The sequence below is a fragment of the Electrophorus electricus genome, chromosome 8 (genome assembly GCF_041902795.1).
Source record: "Electrophorus electricus isolate QZ-2024a chromosome 8, ASM4190279v1, whole genome shotgun sequence".
NCBI classification, from domain to species: domain Eukaryota; kingdom Metazoa; phylum Chordata; class Actinopteri; order Gymnotiformes; family Gymnotidae; genus Electrophorus; species Electrophorus electricus.
Window position 1 is genome coordinate 28,803,166 of NC_137504.1, and position 15,135 is coordinate 28,818,300.

At 41.1% G+C, this 15,135-nt stretch overlaps 2 protein-coding genes across 2 annotated transcripts; one reads left to right on the forward strand and one right to left on the reverse strand.

Annotated features, from left to right (window-relative positions):
- Nucleotides 1-1,739: 1,739 nt before the first annotated feature.
- pho (phoenix) lies at nucleotides 1,740-11,586 on the reverse strand. Its single transcript, XM_027004306.3, has 5 exons — nucleotides 11,225-11,586; nucleotides 10,492-10,870; nucleotides 9,040-9,137; nucleotides 8,713-8,773; nucleotides 1,740-7,817 (listed from the first exon to the last, which is right to left on the reverse strand). Exons 1-5 carry the CDS (start codon nucleotides 11,425-11,427, stop codon nucleotides 2,811-2,813), a joined length of 5,748 nt encoding a protein of 1,915 aa, XP_026860107.3. The 5' UTR covers nucleotides 11,428-11,586; the 3' UTR covers nucleotides 1,740-2,810.
- Nucleotides 11,587-11,593: 7 nt separating this feature from the next.
- On the forward strand, nucleotides 11,594-15,056 carry bkgd (beta-keto-L-gulonate decarboxylase). Its single transcript, XM_027004097.3, has 9 exons — nucleotides 11,594-11,735; nucleotides 12,051-12,132; nucleotides 12,358-12,456; nucleotides 12,570-12,643; nucleotides 12,728-12,829; nucleotides 12,956-13,132; nucleotides 14,002-14,151; nucleotides 14,438-14,554; nucleotides 14,752-15,056. The coding sequence occupies exons 1-9, from the start codon at nucleotides 11,670-11,672 to the stop codon at nucleotides 14,923-14,925; spliced, it is 1,041 nt and encodes a 346-aa protein (XP_026859898.3). The 5' UTR covers nucleotides 11,594-11,669; the 3' UTR covers nucleotides 14,926-15,056.
- The last annotated feature ends 79 nt before the right edge of the window (nucleotides 15,057-15,135 follow it).

A 15,135-nucleotide genomic window follows, 5' to 3' on the forward strand; every position in this document is an offset into this window, starting at 1 on the left:
CAAAGATTTAAAAGCAAAACTTCTATATTTTATCATATCTCAGTGATTATGCCAATGAGCAAGAAATCTATAAAACAAAAATTGCACTAGACAAATGACACTGCAATGAAATTTTGAAGTGAAACAGCAAAAGGTTATAGATGACTACAAGAAGAACAGCGTAATTCACTTTTCAGTGGATTTAGCTTTCTGCATCACCTATCTTTCGAGTAGTCATAATTATCTCTAGGTATATGGACACTTCTCCTAAATACTGAGTTCTGGTGTCTCAGCCATTCTCACTGCTAACCGGCAATTAAAATTCAAGCCCACAGCCATTACAATCTCCATGGACAAACACACAGTATAACGGGGTGCACCAATTTAAATTTAAATGAATTTAAATGTGACACTTAGAAAATATCACTTTTGCCACATGTCAGTTTGTGAAACCTTCACACTACGAGGCCTGACACAGTCAACTGTAAGTGGTATTACTGTAAAATGGAATTGTCTAGCAACAACAGCTCTGCTGTGGAGCAGTAGACCACACAAACCCACAGAGCAGGGCCGCCAAGTACTGACTTCACCGCATCGTTCCAATCGGATGCCAAGCATGTCGCTACCAGATACTGGAGCAGTGAAAACATGTTCTCTGGAGTAATGAATCATGCTCCACTCTGTCTGATGGAGGCTCTATAAAGCCAAGAGTGAAGAGAAGTAGCAGAACGATAATGGTAAAGGCTTGATGTAAAGGGTAACGTTAATGCTGAAGCATACAACATTTGAGACAATTGTACGCTTACAACTTTGTGGCAACAATTGTGCCTCTGTGCACAAAGCAAGGTAAAGACCTTGAGTTACTTCAGTGCAAGCTGTTATAGCTGCTCCATATTATTACACTCATTTTGGACTAAGATGTCCAACATGCTCATATAGGTGTGATGGTCCATGTAACTCTGGCGATAGTGTGGCCACGCATCAGATAGAAAAATTTTCTGCCAGAAGATGGAGACATTTACCCATTTTATATAGTGTAATGTATTACATATCCTTTATGAATAATAACAATGCATAATAAATTGTCCTCGATATCTTTTAAATAGAGCTCTGAATTTTTCCAGCATTGTTCTAAGAGCATATGACCTACAAATGCACCACGATTGTCTGAATAATTTTGTCTTGTTTTTACTGTTTTGCTGTGCAGGACCAAAGGCTGTTCTCTCTGTAGCACCATGTGGGCAATCTGTATAATTAATTTGAATGGTAAACTTAATTAGGCAAATGTAACATTAGACGGGCACAACATGGGAAACAAATAAACGATAGCGTTTCATTTCATTTTCAATAGGAGGGCATGCCAAGAAAAATCATGTCTTGATAAAGGGCCATCAAAGGACTGAGAGAAGCGCTTCTTTTATTATACCCACTATAAATGTCTTTCTGTAATATATTTGAACAATCTGGCATTGCTACCTCTTAATATGATTTAAACGTAATAAAGCTAAAAAGCCTCTGAATTGCTGCAGGTGCACTTCTCATGCCTGGACCATAAGACCCTCCCTCCCGTCTCAGTGCACCATGCATGCTCTCACCAACAAACAAATTAAAACCTGAAAATCCCTCATTCCATTTTGAAAGGTTAAAAAGGATTCTGAATGCACTACATTTACATTCAAATTGGATTACTAGACGCCTTCTGTGAAGAACGGCTCGGAAATAAGTGAGTTTGATTTTATATAACCACTTATAAACAAAAGTTGTTATAGAACAGCTTTATTTTATAAAAATATTCTATATTTTATAAAAGCAACACAATTTTTCCATACTTGTTGAAAGCTGTTTGACCTCTTTTTTTAGGTGCTTTGGCTTGTAGGCTACCAGTTCTTTTACAATGAGTTCCAAGTCATCAGAAATTAACATGTTGATGGTGGTGTACTAGATGAGACTGGTAGTGTCTGCCCAGACCCACATGCTCTATGTAAAAATGCATACATTTACACAGACATGTGTATAAACAGTATTTACAAGTGCATTTATATATTAAAAGATCCAGCTAAAAACAGGGTTATGAAGGCTGACAATGTACACAGGATACAGGACTCGAATATAATCAGTCCACTGATATCTGAGAACAATATTGGTGTGGCTAGCAAACATGTACATCTCACCATGTCGTGCAAAGTGTTACCACGACCAAGGTCATGGGATTGATTCCCAGGGAAAACACATACTGTTATACTGTTATACTGAAAGCCACTCTCGATAAGAGCATCTGTCCTTTGCTATAATCATTGGAGGACAGCTTGCCATTGCCTGTAACACAGTCTCCTTGGGGGAGCTATAGGTTAAATGCACCTATCACAAATATAACAGGGTTTATGCTTGGAAAGTAGAGAGTATTTTGACTTATTGACTCTTCAAATAAAAATCTCTTAAGCAATGTGTGTATAGATATTGCATCATCACAGCGCATCTATAAAATACAGCATCAGGGTTGTTTTGCAAGGGTAAACAACAGCAAATTTGATATTCAGCCCCAGTGATAACATGATTTTTGACCCAAATGTCTAAAGGGCCTTTTTATTACAAAAAACTCATTTTGTGTATCAATAGGTTGGGAGGCTCTGCTCTCTAGATAAGGATTAAAAAACGCACCATAAACATTATGAAGCAAAACATTTTTACAAATTTACAATGACAACATAACTGTTCAGTTCATTATACGTTTGCTCCTTTTTGGGGTGTCTCACTCATTTTAGGCAGCAGACAATGACTAATGCTCAGTACATAAAACATGTCTGTTACATGCCTGTTTTTCTACATTTCCTTCATCTTCTCAACAAAGACGCAACACTGCCGTCTTTCTGCTGCACTTTTTCAGGCTGTGTGACTGAAACCTCTCTGTGGTTTTCTAATATTTTTAGCTCTTTGGCCAGACCTGAACAGGAGTCCTGACCTGAATCAGCGTCGTCCCATCTGTTCTTTTTCTTTCTCTTCTTCTGCGACTTGGTTTCTGAACTCTGGAGATTCTGCCGGCACCCAACATGCTCGGCATCGTCGCCACAAAAACCACACTCCACGTTCCTGTCAGCTTCAGACTGTCTCCTCTTCTTCTTCTTCTTCTTCTTCTTCTTCTTCTCGTTACTCTTGGGCTCATGACGTTCCTCAGTCTGTGATGCTGACTGGCTACCTTCAGCATCTTTCCACAGGGACATAGTTTTCTTTTTCCCCTTACTGTAGTTTTCAGCATGCGTGGATTCAGGCTCGGCACCTGCTTCCAAACATGCTGCAATATGTTCTTCACGTCGTCTTGGTCCACTACGTGTCATGGCCTTGTCTTTCTCCACTGATTTTTGTTCACCGCTGGTCAGGCACAAATCGGTTTGGTCGCCCTCTATAGTACCCATGCCATCAGAACCTAGAGAGAACCCATTTTCCATTGTTTTCCTTTTCTTCTTCTTCTTTAAAGGTGGTGAACCACCAACATAATCTGGCCCATAACCCTCCTCATGAATCTCTGAACTGTTGACCTGCTGACTGAGATTTGTTTCCATTCCAGAGCTTGGAGGATCCACTCTGTCAGATGCTGTACATGGGGAGTCCATGGCCTCCTCTTCATGAGTCACTCCAGCGTCTTGACATGTTCTGGGCTTTTTCTTTTTCTTCTTCACTTTTGTATCTGGAATGACTTTAATTGCTTGCTGCTCAGAGTCCAGAATTTCCTCAGAAATCTCAATGTGCTTAGTTCTTTCTGGCTGACCAGTCTCCACATTTTCCTCTGCCACCTGCTCCTGTTTCTTCTTCTTCCTGTTCTTTTCAACATTCTGCAACAATTCCCTGCTGGTAGACGCAACACTGCCGTCTTTCTGCTGCACTTTTTCAGGCTGTGTGACTGAAACCTCTCTGTGGTTTTCTAATATTTTTAGCTCTTTGGCCAGACCTGAACAGGAGTCCTGACCTGAATCAGCGTCGTCCCATCTGTTCTTTTTCTTTCTCTTCTTCTGCGACTTGGTTTCTGAACTCTGGAGATTCTGCAGGCACCCAACATGCTCGGCATCGTCGCCACAAAAACCACACTCCACGTTCCTGTCAGCTTCAGACTGTCTCTTCTTCTTCTTCTTCTTCTTCTCGTTACTCTTGGGCTCATGACGTTCCTCAGTCTGTGATGCTGACTGGCTACCTTCAGCATCTTTCCACAGGGACATAGTTTTCTTTTTCCCCTTACTGTAGTTTTCAGCATGCGTGGATTCAGGCTCGGCACCTGCTTCCAAACATGCTGCAATATGTTCTTCACGTCGTCTTGGTCCACTACGTGTCATGGCCTTGTCTTTCTCCACTGATTTTTGTTCACCGCTGGTCAGGCACAAATCGGTTTGGTCGCCCTCTATAGTACCCATGCCATCAGAACCTAGAGAGAACCCATTTTCCATTGTTTTCCTTTTCTTCTTCTTCTTTAAAGGTGGTGAACCACCAACATAATCTGGCCCATAACCCTCCTCATGAATCTCTGAACTGTTGACCTGCTGACTGAGATTTGTTTCCATTCCAGAGCTTGGAGGATCCACTCTGTCAGATGCTGTACATGGGGAGTCCATGGCCTCCTCTTCATGAGTCACTCCAGCGTCTTGACATGTTCTGGGCTTTTTCTTTTTCTTCTTCACTTTTGTATCTGGAATGACTTTAATTGCTTGCTGCTCAGAGTCCAGAATTTCCTCAGAAATCTCAATGTGCTTAGTTCTTTCTGGCTGACCAGTCTCCACATTTTCCTCTGCCACCTGCTCCTGTTTCTTCTTCTTCCTGTTCTTTTCAACATTCTGCAACAATTCCCTGCTGGTAGACGCAACACTGCCGTCTTTCTGCTGCACTTTTTCAGGCTGTGTGACTGAAACCTCTCTGTGGTTTTCTAATATTTTTAGCTCTTTGGCCAGACCTGAACAGGAGTCCTGACCTGAATCAACGTCGTCCCATCTGTTCTTTTTCTTTCTCTTCTTCTGCGACTTGGTTTCTGAACTCTGGAGATTCTGCAGGCACCCAACATGCTCGGCATCGTCGCCACAAAAACCACACTCCACGTTCCTGTCAGCTTCAGACTGTCTCTTCTTCTTCTTCTTCTTCTTCTCGTTACTCTTGGGCTCATGACGTTCCTCAGTCTGTGATGCTGACTGGCTACCTTCAGCATCTTTCCACAGGGACATAGTTTTCTTTTTCCCCTTACTGTAGTTTTCAGCATGCGTGGATTCAGGCTCGGCACCTGCTTCCAAACATGCTGCAATATGTTCTTCACGTCGTCTTGGTCCACTACGTGTCATGGCCTTGTGTTTCTCCACTGATTTTTGTTCACCGCTGGTCAGGCACAAATCGGTTTGGTCGCCCTCTATAGTACCCATGCCATCAGAACCTAGAAAGAACCCATTTTCCATTGTTTTCCTTTTCTTCTTCTTCTTTAAAGGTGTTGAACCACCAACATAATCTGGCCCATAACCCTCCTCATGAATCTCTGAACTGTTGACCTGCTGACTGAGATTTGTTTCCATTCCAGAGCTTGGAGGATCCACTCTGTCAGATGCTGTACATGGGGAGTCCATGGCCTCCTCTTCATGAGTCACTCCAGCGTCTTGACATGTTCTGGGCTTTTTCTTTTTCTTCTTCACTTTTGTATCTGGAATGACTTTAATTGCTTGCTGCTCAGAGTCCAGAATTTCCTCTGGAATCTCAAAATCCTTGGATCCCTCTACATTTTCTACAACCTCCTTCTCTTTCTTCTTCTTCTTCTTTCTTCTTGGTGTAACTAAAGTTAAGTCATCTGCCTTTTGAGAAACACAGTTTGCTGAGTGTTCTGTAAAGGCTGTTACTTCACTGCTGTTCAAAGATTCTGGAGGCTTCTTAGATTGTAGTTTTATCTCATTGATCTCTCCATTTTGCCTTTTGCTACCACTGGCCTGTAAGAGTGACCCTTGTATCTTTTTTTCTGCAGTTTTGGCTCCAGTGTCATGACCTGTCTCAAACTCTCTATCACATTGCATAGTTACCACACCAGACATCTCAGATCTTGAATTGCTCTTCTTTGCTTTTTTTCTTTGTGGTTCAAAATCGCCAAATTTGAAAACATTCTCACTGATCTTGTGTACCCTTGCGCTGCAGAACTCTGAACTGGCCTCATCACTTCTGCTAGGACTAGAAAGATCAGTTACTTTCAGCTTTTTACGCCCATCAGCTACAGACCCTAAGCGTTCAGGAGCTTGATGGGGGGTCTGAACGCCCTCCTCTTTACATGTCCCTTCACTTTCCTGAGGTAGAGACTGAGCATTCCTGTCCTTTGTCTTCTTTTTCTTTGCTTTTAGTTCAGAGCCTTTAGCTGCATGTGCTTCAGAGTCTTGAACTATGTCCAGTGACTGAAGAGAGTCCACAGAAAATGTGTTTTTTGGCGAGGTGCCTGCTGCTACCACCAATAGTGTGTTATTGGCAGTCATCTCACCTTCGTTATCTCTGCCCACCAGGCTTTTCCTCTTTTTCTGCACCGTTTCTAGTCCAGAGTCATGAGCCTGAGACGTGAAGCTCTTGTTCTGATCCGCATCAGGCTGCAGAGGTGCAGAGCTCAAAGAAACTTCATATGTTTCTGTCTTTTTTCTTTTTCTCTTTTTCAGGAACATCAACCCACCATAATTAAACACCGGAGTGTCTACTTTCTCTATGTTATGTTTTTGTATGTCAGCAACAACATCTAGACAGAAATCGGAGTCAAGATTGGATCCTGAAGGGCTGTCAACCAAAGCTGGATGGACATCAGACAGTGGTCGATGGCGAAACTGCACATTCTCTTCTGGACATGCAAGTTCTACACTACCATGCATTTTTGTCTTTTTATGTGTTTCTTTCCTTGTTTGTTTGATTTCTTCAGTTCTTGGTGAGGTTATTTTACTCAATTTTGGCACATGTCTCTGAGAAGACCTCAGCAATTCAGCAGCATTGTCAACTAGTGGCCTATCCACGACATCTAAAGAGATATCTGAAGGCTTGTCTTTGTTTTTCTTCTTTCCTAATAAGATAATGTCACTATTTTGCACTACACAACTTTCTAGGTCTTCTTTACTTTCTCCAACTATAACCTCTTTTAAAGGACTGGACACCGCCGTTTCATCGGCTTGATTCTCTTGTTCCGCAAAAAGATCCTGTGACCACATCCAACCTTCCCTCTCAAGACCCAACTCTTCAGTTTCCTGTGGTTCAGGGCAAGTTTCTTCACTGGTACCCCTGACCGTCTCAACCTTCTCATGGAGTCCTGTAACTGACAAGCCATCTTCTCCCCTGGCCCCACTCCTCGATCGATCCTCCAGAGTTTTAGAGGCATGACTTTTTGCAGCCTCCTCTATTGAGTCTGGCCTCTGTGTTTCCTCCACCACTGTTTCACTCTCTGCTCCTGCTGTCTCGAAGTTCTTACCCCCTTGAGCAACTTGCCGTCTGGGATGATCTCCGCCACAACGCCAGTCCATGGACTGCGACTGTGAATATGTTACTAAAACCTCTGGCTGTCTCTGACTGTCCTCCTCTTGTGCCATCAGGAAAGATCTAATGTTCGGAGATCCAGTGGGAGAGCGTGAAGTCCTGGCTGCAGATCCAATGCAAACCTGGCTCTGGTTTTCCCCACTTTTGGACACTGTTTCTTCTTGTTTCTTTTTAGTATCTTTTTTTCTCTTCTTCTTACCAGTCCTCTCTTCACAGTCTCTGTAGCTTTCTCTGTCGTACTTTTTGGAGGCCATCTTATTTTTCCACCTCTCCTTGGGAAGCCATTTTTCCCGGTTTCTTCTGTGGGCGTTTGAAACAAAACATTCTGCGTCCTGAAACAAAAATCAGACCTACTGATGAAAAAAACAACATTCATATAGACACATGTTCAGTTTCCACCTCAGAGGCAGCATTCTGACTGAATGTAGAAACACTGGGCAACTGTTTAAAAAATTCCTGCTAAAATCTGATGGGTTCTGAGAAGACCAAGAAAGTCTTAGTGGTGTGCGCAATACCAATGCCTCCAAGCATGGAGGTAATTTACACAAGGATAAATCCCCAGAACGTTTTCAAAACGCTAACATGTTCTACAAAATATTTTCATACACGGAACTATTAATATTGCTATTGTATAACATGTTATACATATAACTATTAAGATTTATGTAACTATTAATATTGCTTTTGTAGTTAATAAAATGAAACATGTTCCTAGTGACTATAAGCACAAACATTTTCTGATTTTGTCACACAATGACAATATAATAATTTTAATAATAATTAATTAATTGTTGTACTACAACTATATTTAACCACAGTGCTGAAACTTATTGTATTGTTCAGTGGAACAGGTTTAAAAAACACGGCCATAAAACCTTTCGAGAATTTCTTTACTCCCAGCCTCAATTTCAGTAAACGCACGTGCCTGAGAACATGACAAATTTGATAGGTAGCTGCATTGAATGCAACACCCTGTAAACATTCTTGTCCCCAGTACTTTTTAAAGCAAAGCTATACCCGGAAGAGAGTGCAGTCTGTACTCTCACACATCTGTGGTAGCTGTCTTACAAATCAAAGGTTTGGAGATGAACACTACTGCACTGGTACAATCACAACATATATTAAAAAGTATAAATCAAAGTGCAACAAGAATCTGAGATAAAATGTCAATACAGTTGTGTATAATAAAAGTTATGCTGTTCTGTGTTGCAAAGTTGCAATACACACCACTTTTCTGATGTCATCCTGCACATCTTCAGTATCTTGCTCCATTCTGTTTTCCCCTAGCCTGAAATTAATCCAAAAACAATTTGGATATACATGGATGCAAACAACTCCTTTAGAAAGAAACATTAATGATGAATATATACATCATTGCTTTGACTGGAACTGCCATTTTAAGTCAGTTTAAGACATGGAGAGGTTTTATGAACATCATGGAATATACCATCTGTCTTTCAAACTAGGAAGAAACTATTTTTTCCAAGTACAGCATCTTCACAGAAATCTAAAGAAATCTACAATTGCGTGTTTGTAATTTGTAGATGAGCTCACTCAGATGGGAATATAGATGGACTTAGCTCTCGTCTACTTCCTTCACGTCCTTTGTTGAGTTTCTTTACACATTTAAAGAACCCACCAATCTCTGAATTCTGTTAGGAGGGAAATAAGGCAACTCAGATTATTAATGAAAGTATAAGAAGCATTTTAAATTACTTTTTGATAAAATATTTTTTGAACTTGTCAATAAAGATACAAGAGAAGTTGTTCAGAACTTTTTCTATTTTCTGGGAGTGAAATTTGTTTCTAACTATGGAAAATGCATATGGAAAAATGTATTTCTTAATCAGACTGGTTTGAAAAGTCAATGGTTCACAATTGGTATTCAGTGTAGCCATTATCACAACTACAGTTTATCCAAATTACGTTCTAGCTTCTTCACACATACAAAAAAAGAACAATTTTGCAACAACAGCACTGTTATTTATGACATTTTGTGCTATTTACATGGTCAATCTGCAGGCATTTTTGCTTTAAGAAAATTGTTTTTAAATATTTATTACCAATAATAACAATCTGTTAACCATATATGTTGAATATGACAGAGATCAACAGCAAGCTTACCACATTAAGGAAAAAAATCAAGTAAAACTACTTACTGCACCTTTAAACATTATGATTTTAAGATAAAACATCACCCTCACTATTACTCATGAGAGATTCCTACACATATTTCTAAGTTATGTATAAACACCTTGTAGGTGAAGTTAGTCTATAGCTCATTAGTTTATTAGAAACACCTTGTAGGTGTACAGTTAGTCTATAGCTCATTAGTTTACTAGAAACACCGTGTAGGTGTACAGTTAGTCTATAGCTCATTAGTTTACTAGAAACACCGTGTAGGTGTACAGTTAGTCTATAGCTCATTAGTTTACTAGAAACACCGTGTAGGTGTACAGTTAGTCTATAGCTCATTAGTTTACTAGAAACACCGTGTAGGTGTACAGTTAGTCTATAGCTCATTAGTTTACTAGAAACACCGTGTAGGTGTACAGTTAGTCTATAGCTCATTAGTTTACTAGAAACACCGTGTAGGTGTACAGTTAGTCTATAGCTCATTAGTTTACTAGAAACACCTTGTAAGTGTATACTTAGAGTCTAAATTTCATCAGCTGCCATGCACAATTTGTTCAGCTCATCCACCAGCCCTCTAGTTGTATCTGCCATCATTGTGTTCAGCCCTCTAGATGTCTGCCATCGTTTTTGGATGGCAGACCACTCTCAACCAAACAGTGACTGACACATGGCTAAAAGCAGACAGCGAGGAACTGAGTAGAAGCTGGCTGACAAACAGGGCAAGCCAAGAGAGAGGCTACAGTATGTAACTGTATGTTTATCAAAGCACCAGTCAGTGTATGTACAAGGTAGGCGAATGAGCATCTGCTGTCAAACGTGTGAAACACCTACTGTGTCTCCCACACAAAAGACCTACTCAGACATCCTCACCACTAAAATATGATTCTTTTGGAGAGATAAGCATCCTGAAGGGGACTTCTGCAGAAAAGGAAACACTGTCCTCTTTGGGCGGCTAGATGCACGCCGCCGGAATCTGGCACCACTCCGTCCAGCTCTCTTCATATGCAAAGCCAAAATTGTCCGGGCTTTGCTGACCAGATCGTCATCGCTGTTTTCAGTATCCGAGACTCCCCTCAGTAATGTATCCTGGCCCTCCTCTTGGTGTGGTGCATTACCCTGGCTGTGATCTCGTTCACACTCATCCTCAGACTCCACACTTAAGGGCAGCAGTGCTGGTCTTGCTGATGACTGGGTTCTTTTGATTGTCCTGTCCACCGGAGTCACAGACTGAGTCAAAAACAAGCTGTCACTGTGGAGTGTGGTGGAGAAGATGGAGTGCGACAGAAAGGGGTATCAAGAAAATAAAACACACACACAAGGTTTGGTTAAAAATTGTTCATGAAGGGATAGCCCTGCGTACGAAAAGCCTGTCTTGCAGTACATTTATAAAGTGAGTGAGAAATTCACTCACAGTCCAATGAACAAATCTTTATCCAGAACTGCTAAGCTAGCTGGCTAACGTTAGACTGTAGACACGGTTTGTGTACAGTGCTGATATAGGAATACGTGTGGCCGCATATCGTAATTAAGCAGATAAAATCGAAAACTAATCCATCACTCAGTCTTGATCCAGTCCCAGAGGTCTAGTCAGAAGTTTCCTTACCTGTCTGAGAGTGAAGATTCAGCGGGCGATGCCCTCCTCACGGCCGCTTCAAAATAACGTGAGATGCTGCTGATAACCTCGGGCGGTGGCGTTTCAAAGACAACGTCTCTCTGAGGGTCGATCTGCAGAAGTTGGCTCTGCGTTAGAGTCTCTACCACGTTTCTCACAGCCCGGGACTTACCGTACGCTGTGCTAAAAGACATGTTGTCCCAGGTAATATTCTTACACGGAATATCTCCTAGTCATTCCTGCACAAGATCACTCTTTGCTCGGTTACTCTACTGGTAGAGCAATTTAACGATTTATTTGGCCCCCGAATAGGTTGTTTAAAATAGTTATCCCTAAATCACGTCTCACACGTGTGTTCAACATTGTTGTGTACAGAGTCGTAACCTATGAACCCGTAGGCGGGGCAACCTCAGGAAGTGATTCGAATATCGCTTATATGACCAATCAGAGACCTTCAAGCGTTAATGACGACACTCGGCTCCAACTAACCAGTCTTCCTCAAGTAAAAATGTTTTATATGGTTTAAAGGGTGGTTTATGAAGTAAACAAATGTTTATCACCCCAGTCGCGGTGTGATTATGTTCCATACTGTCTATTTTTTGTGCAGCTTCACTTTTAGTTTATATATGTGTGTGTGTGTGTGTGTGTATTTATTTATTCGTGAACGCGTTTGCGCAGCGCAGAAATTCGCAACACATTTCAAAACGTTGTTTTCTCGAGAAAACGTTACGCTTGTTGAACTTGACCCATATCGTGGCGTCCGCATATCGGTCAGTGCCCAGGCAGCTTAAAGCATGTGATCTCTCTTCCGTTTTAGCTGTCTGATTGCAGGATGGCAGGAATCAGCAAGACTGAAAAGGTCCAGTTACATGTTCCGAGTCTCGAAGAATTGTGTCAGGGTAAGGTTTCGTCTGCACTTATACTGGTCCGGAAAAAGGTTATGCTTTTGTAGCATATGAGCTAAATTTGGATGTTGGGGTTAAAGTTCAGCATGACAGTTAGATGTTCCCACTAATTTATCTGTGCTAGCTATACGTTTAAAATTGAAGTTAATATAAGATCTTGAGATAAGGCTATGATTTATTGTCAGTAGCACCAAAGTAACCATTAGTGATTTGCTATAGTACTGGAAAAAGGACTGAAAAACAATTTTGAAGTGGCAAAGGTCTGTGTGACTGACTGCCCAGACCTCACGCAAGAACCATTCAAGTTTCCTGCCAAAGGTACGTACCTACAAGCCAGGGCGGCCTGAGTTTCAGCACCGCATTTACATACCTTTTACCAGTAAGGCATTTACTTATCAATGTCGCCATTCCATCTCTTACCTTTTAAAAAGGCCTTTGTGGTAAACCTCGGATTACTGATGTTGGCGGCGTGCCAAATTTGGTCCCCTTGGTCCAACTGGACAAGGTCAGTTACCCTAACAAAGTTTGAATATGAATATGTCATAGTAGCCTGTGATCAAAATGATAATTACATATATTTGATGCCAAGGTGTACAACATGAATGCTGTGTCCAAGGAATTGGAGTTACCAGGGGCATTCATACTTGGTGCAGGTGCTGTTTCGTCAAAAACAGTTGGAATGAACGCAGAGGTGAATAGCTGTGTCATGTAAAGCCATGCTTTATGCAGTTATAGACGTCACGTTGTTTGTTACCTGTTGTGATCCACACCCTTATGAGTAATTCTTTTTTTTTTTCTTTTTTTTTCCTCCCCAAAGATGATGCCTTTAGTGATGACCGAGTGTGAGGGGAAACCCGCCATCAATTCCAGCTACTTTTCCTCCATCAATCCAGTGGATGGGACATGTCTGCAGGAGAAATACAGTGACCGGTTCCACGACTGTGACTTTGGCCTCCTGGCAAACCTCTATGCGTGTGAGGGTAAACCTGGGAAGGTGAGCAGATGCCAGAGACAGGTGTTCAGTGTTGATCGAGACACGTTTTTCTTTGTTTTCACCATTTAACACAGTTCCCTGTGGTCTCTGAAAGACACATAAACAAAAAAACTTAAACAAATAAAAAAAATTACCCACCCAAAAATGAACATAAAAATCGAAATGCTCAAATTTAGCTTTGCTTTGGTGTGTTTTACTGTGTAATTTCCTCCACTGTGAAAAAGTGGTGATTTTTGTGCTATCATTTGAATCCCATTGGCTATCCTGAATGGTGCGGGTGGGATGCACATTGTCCAGCGGTAGAGCAATGTGCAGTATTTGGAGAGGTGATCTGAAATGATGACTGCAGCTGGGGATGATGCAGTGAGACCATCCATTTGTTTGTTTCTGAGATCTGGAATGGTGGCCTATTAATATTTTACACGATCTTATGCAAGCTGAAATCACATGAATTCACAGAAACTTCATATTTCCCAAATTCATTCCTGGAAAAATATAATAAGTCATATATGGGGATTGACAAGGAAAATGGGATGTAGTTTATAGGCTGCTCTAAGGTAAGACGCAATTGTTGTTCCCTGTACACAGGCTAGCTGACCAGTAAATGTGTCCATTCACTTGAACTTGTACAAGGTTTAATTATCCAGCTGGCCATACATGGAGTGTGTCTTTTGTGAGCAAAACCAACCTTTGATTGTGGAATGACTGAATAACTGACCAAGTAACAGACTAGGACCCTGTTTCTCAAAAGCACCATGATGATGAGTGTTCAGCATAATATTAGTATACCATTTAACGAATATCTTTGTTTAATGCTTTTGGGGAAACCCAGCCCTGAATTAGTAAATGATGCAACATCATGGTCACAGGTCATTGAGGTCAAGGCCAGCAGGAGGACGGGAGAAGAGAGTCTTGTGAGCTGTATGAGGAAGACTATGGAGGAGCACTACAGTGATAAAAGCCTGGCTCTTGGAGGGACTTTTATTATACAGAAAGGGAAGGCCAAGATTCACATTATGGTAAAAATGCCTAAAATGTTTGAAATAAATCTTATATTAACACATAACACAGCTCTGAGTGTTTTGAGTGTAACTATAATAATGTAGACCTGGAGGAGATATATTTATCTAAGAACAGACCTATTGACTAGCCTCTCTGACCCATATTAATCATATCCTTATATCTACAACATTTTAATGGAATATTTCTGTTCAAGTTTTTGGCATTTTAGCCAAAGATTACACTGCACCTGGAAAAACTTGGCTCCATACCCCATTGTTCCATGTTTTGATGTTTTAACTTTAGCCACGAGAGTTCTCTTCATGTCCCCTGAATACCAACGATGATGTGAACAACTGGCTGAAGCATTTTGAAGTCAGTGCTCCACTTATTTGCCAGTCTGTCATGGTGTCCAAAGATCCAGTGAGTATTGCCTGATGATATGGTTTTGACTGCTCAGTCTGAATATTGCCCAAGTATTTATCAAGATTTGTATGAGGCATTTGCCTTCCATCATCCCCTGTGCTGCTTTGATGGGGAAAATCACGTTTGCATTTAAATATGACCTCCTGTTATTTTAATGCTTTTTAGTGATTTGTTGACCATTTGCTTGTGGCTAGGGCTTGGATCTGAGAGTGGAGCACACCCATGTGTTCAGTCATCATGGTGAGGGAGGCCACTACTACATAGACACCACCCCAAGCACAGTGGAATACCTTGGATATTTTCTGCCTGCAGATTTTGTTTATCGCATTGACAGGCCACTGAAGACTCACAATGTTGGCAGAGACTGAAAAGAAAATGGAAAACAAAATTTTTCATGACCAAACAGTAACTTTCCTTTTATTAATTAATCAATACACCAAGACTAAGCTCATAAAACCTGATGCACACATATCCTGTTCAGTAAAAGATGGATGGTAAAGGCTGTTTGGCGTTTTTCCTTCTTTCGGTGCTTCTTGTAAGTTTATTAAATGTATTGTACTCGTTGGCTTCGTTCTTTA

Bases quoted from the DNA above. Each gene is read 5' to 3' on its own strand.
- pho (XM_027004306.3), bottom strand. From the start codon at position 11,427: ATGTCTTTTAGCACAGCGTACGGTAAGTCCCGGGCTGTGAGAAACGTG. The intron at 9,138-10,491 runs GTGAGGATGTCT...CCCTCCTAACAG, and splicing joins AAAAGAATCATATTTTAGTG to AATTCAGAGATTGGTGGGTT. The intron at 8,774-9,039 runs GTGAGCTCATCT...GATTAATTTCAG, and splicing joins CCATCTATATTCCCATCTGA to GCTAGGGGAAAACAGAATGG.
- bkgd (XM_027004097.3), top strand. From the start codon at position 11,670: ATGACCAATCAGAGACCTTCAAGCGTTAATGACGACACTCGGCTCCAA. The intron at 12,457-12,569 runs GTACGTACCTAC...CCTTTTAAAAAG, and splicing joins ATTCAAGTTTCCTGCCAAAG to GCCTTTGTGGTAAACCTCGG. The intron at 14,555-14,751 runs GTGAGTATTGCC...GCTTGTGGCTAG, and splicing joins TCATGGTGTCCAAAGATCCA to GGCTTGGATCTGAGAGTGGA.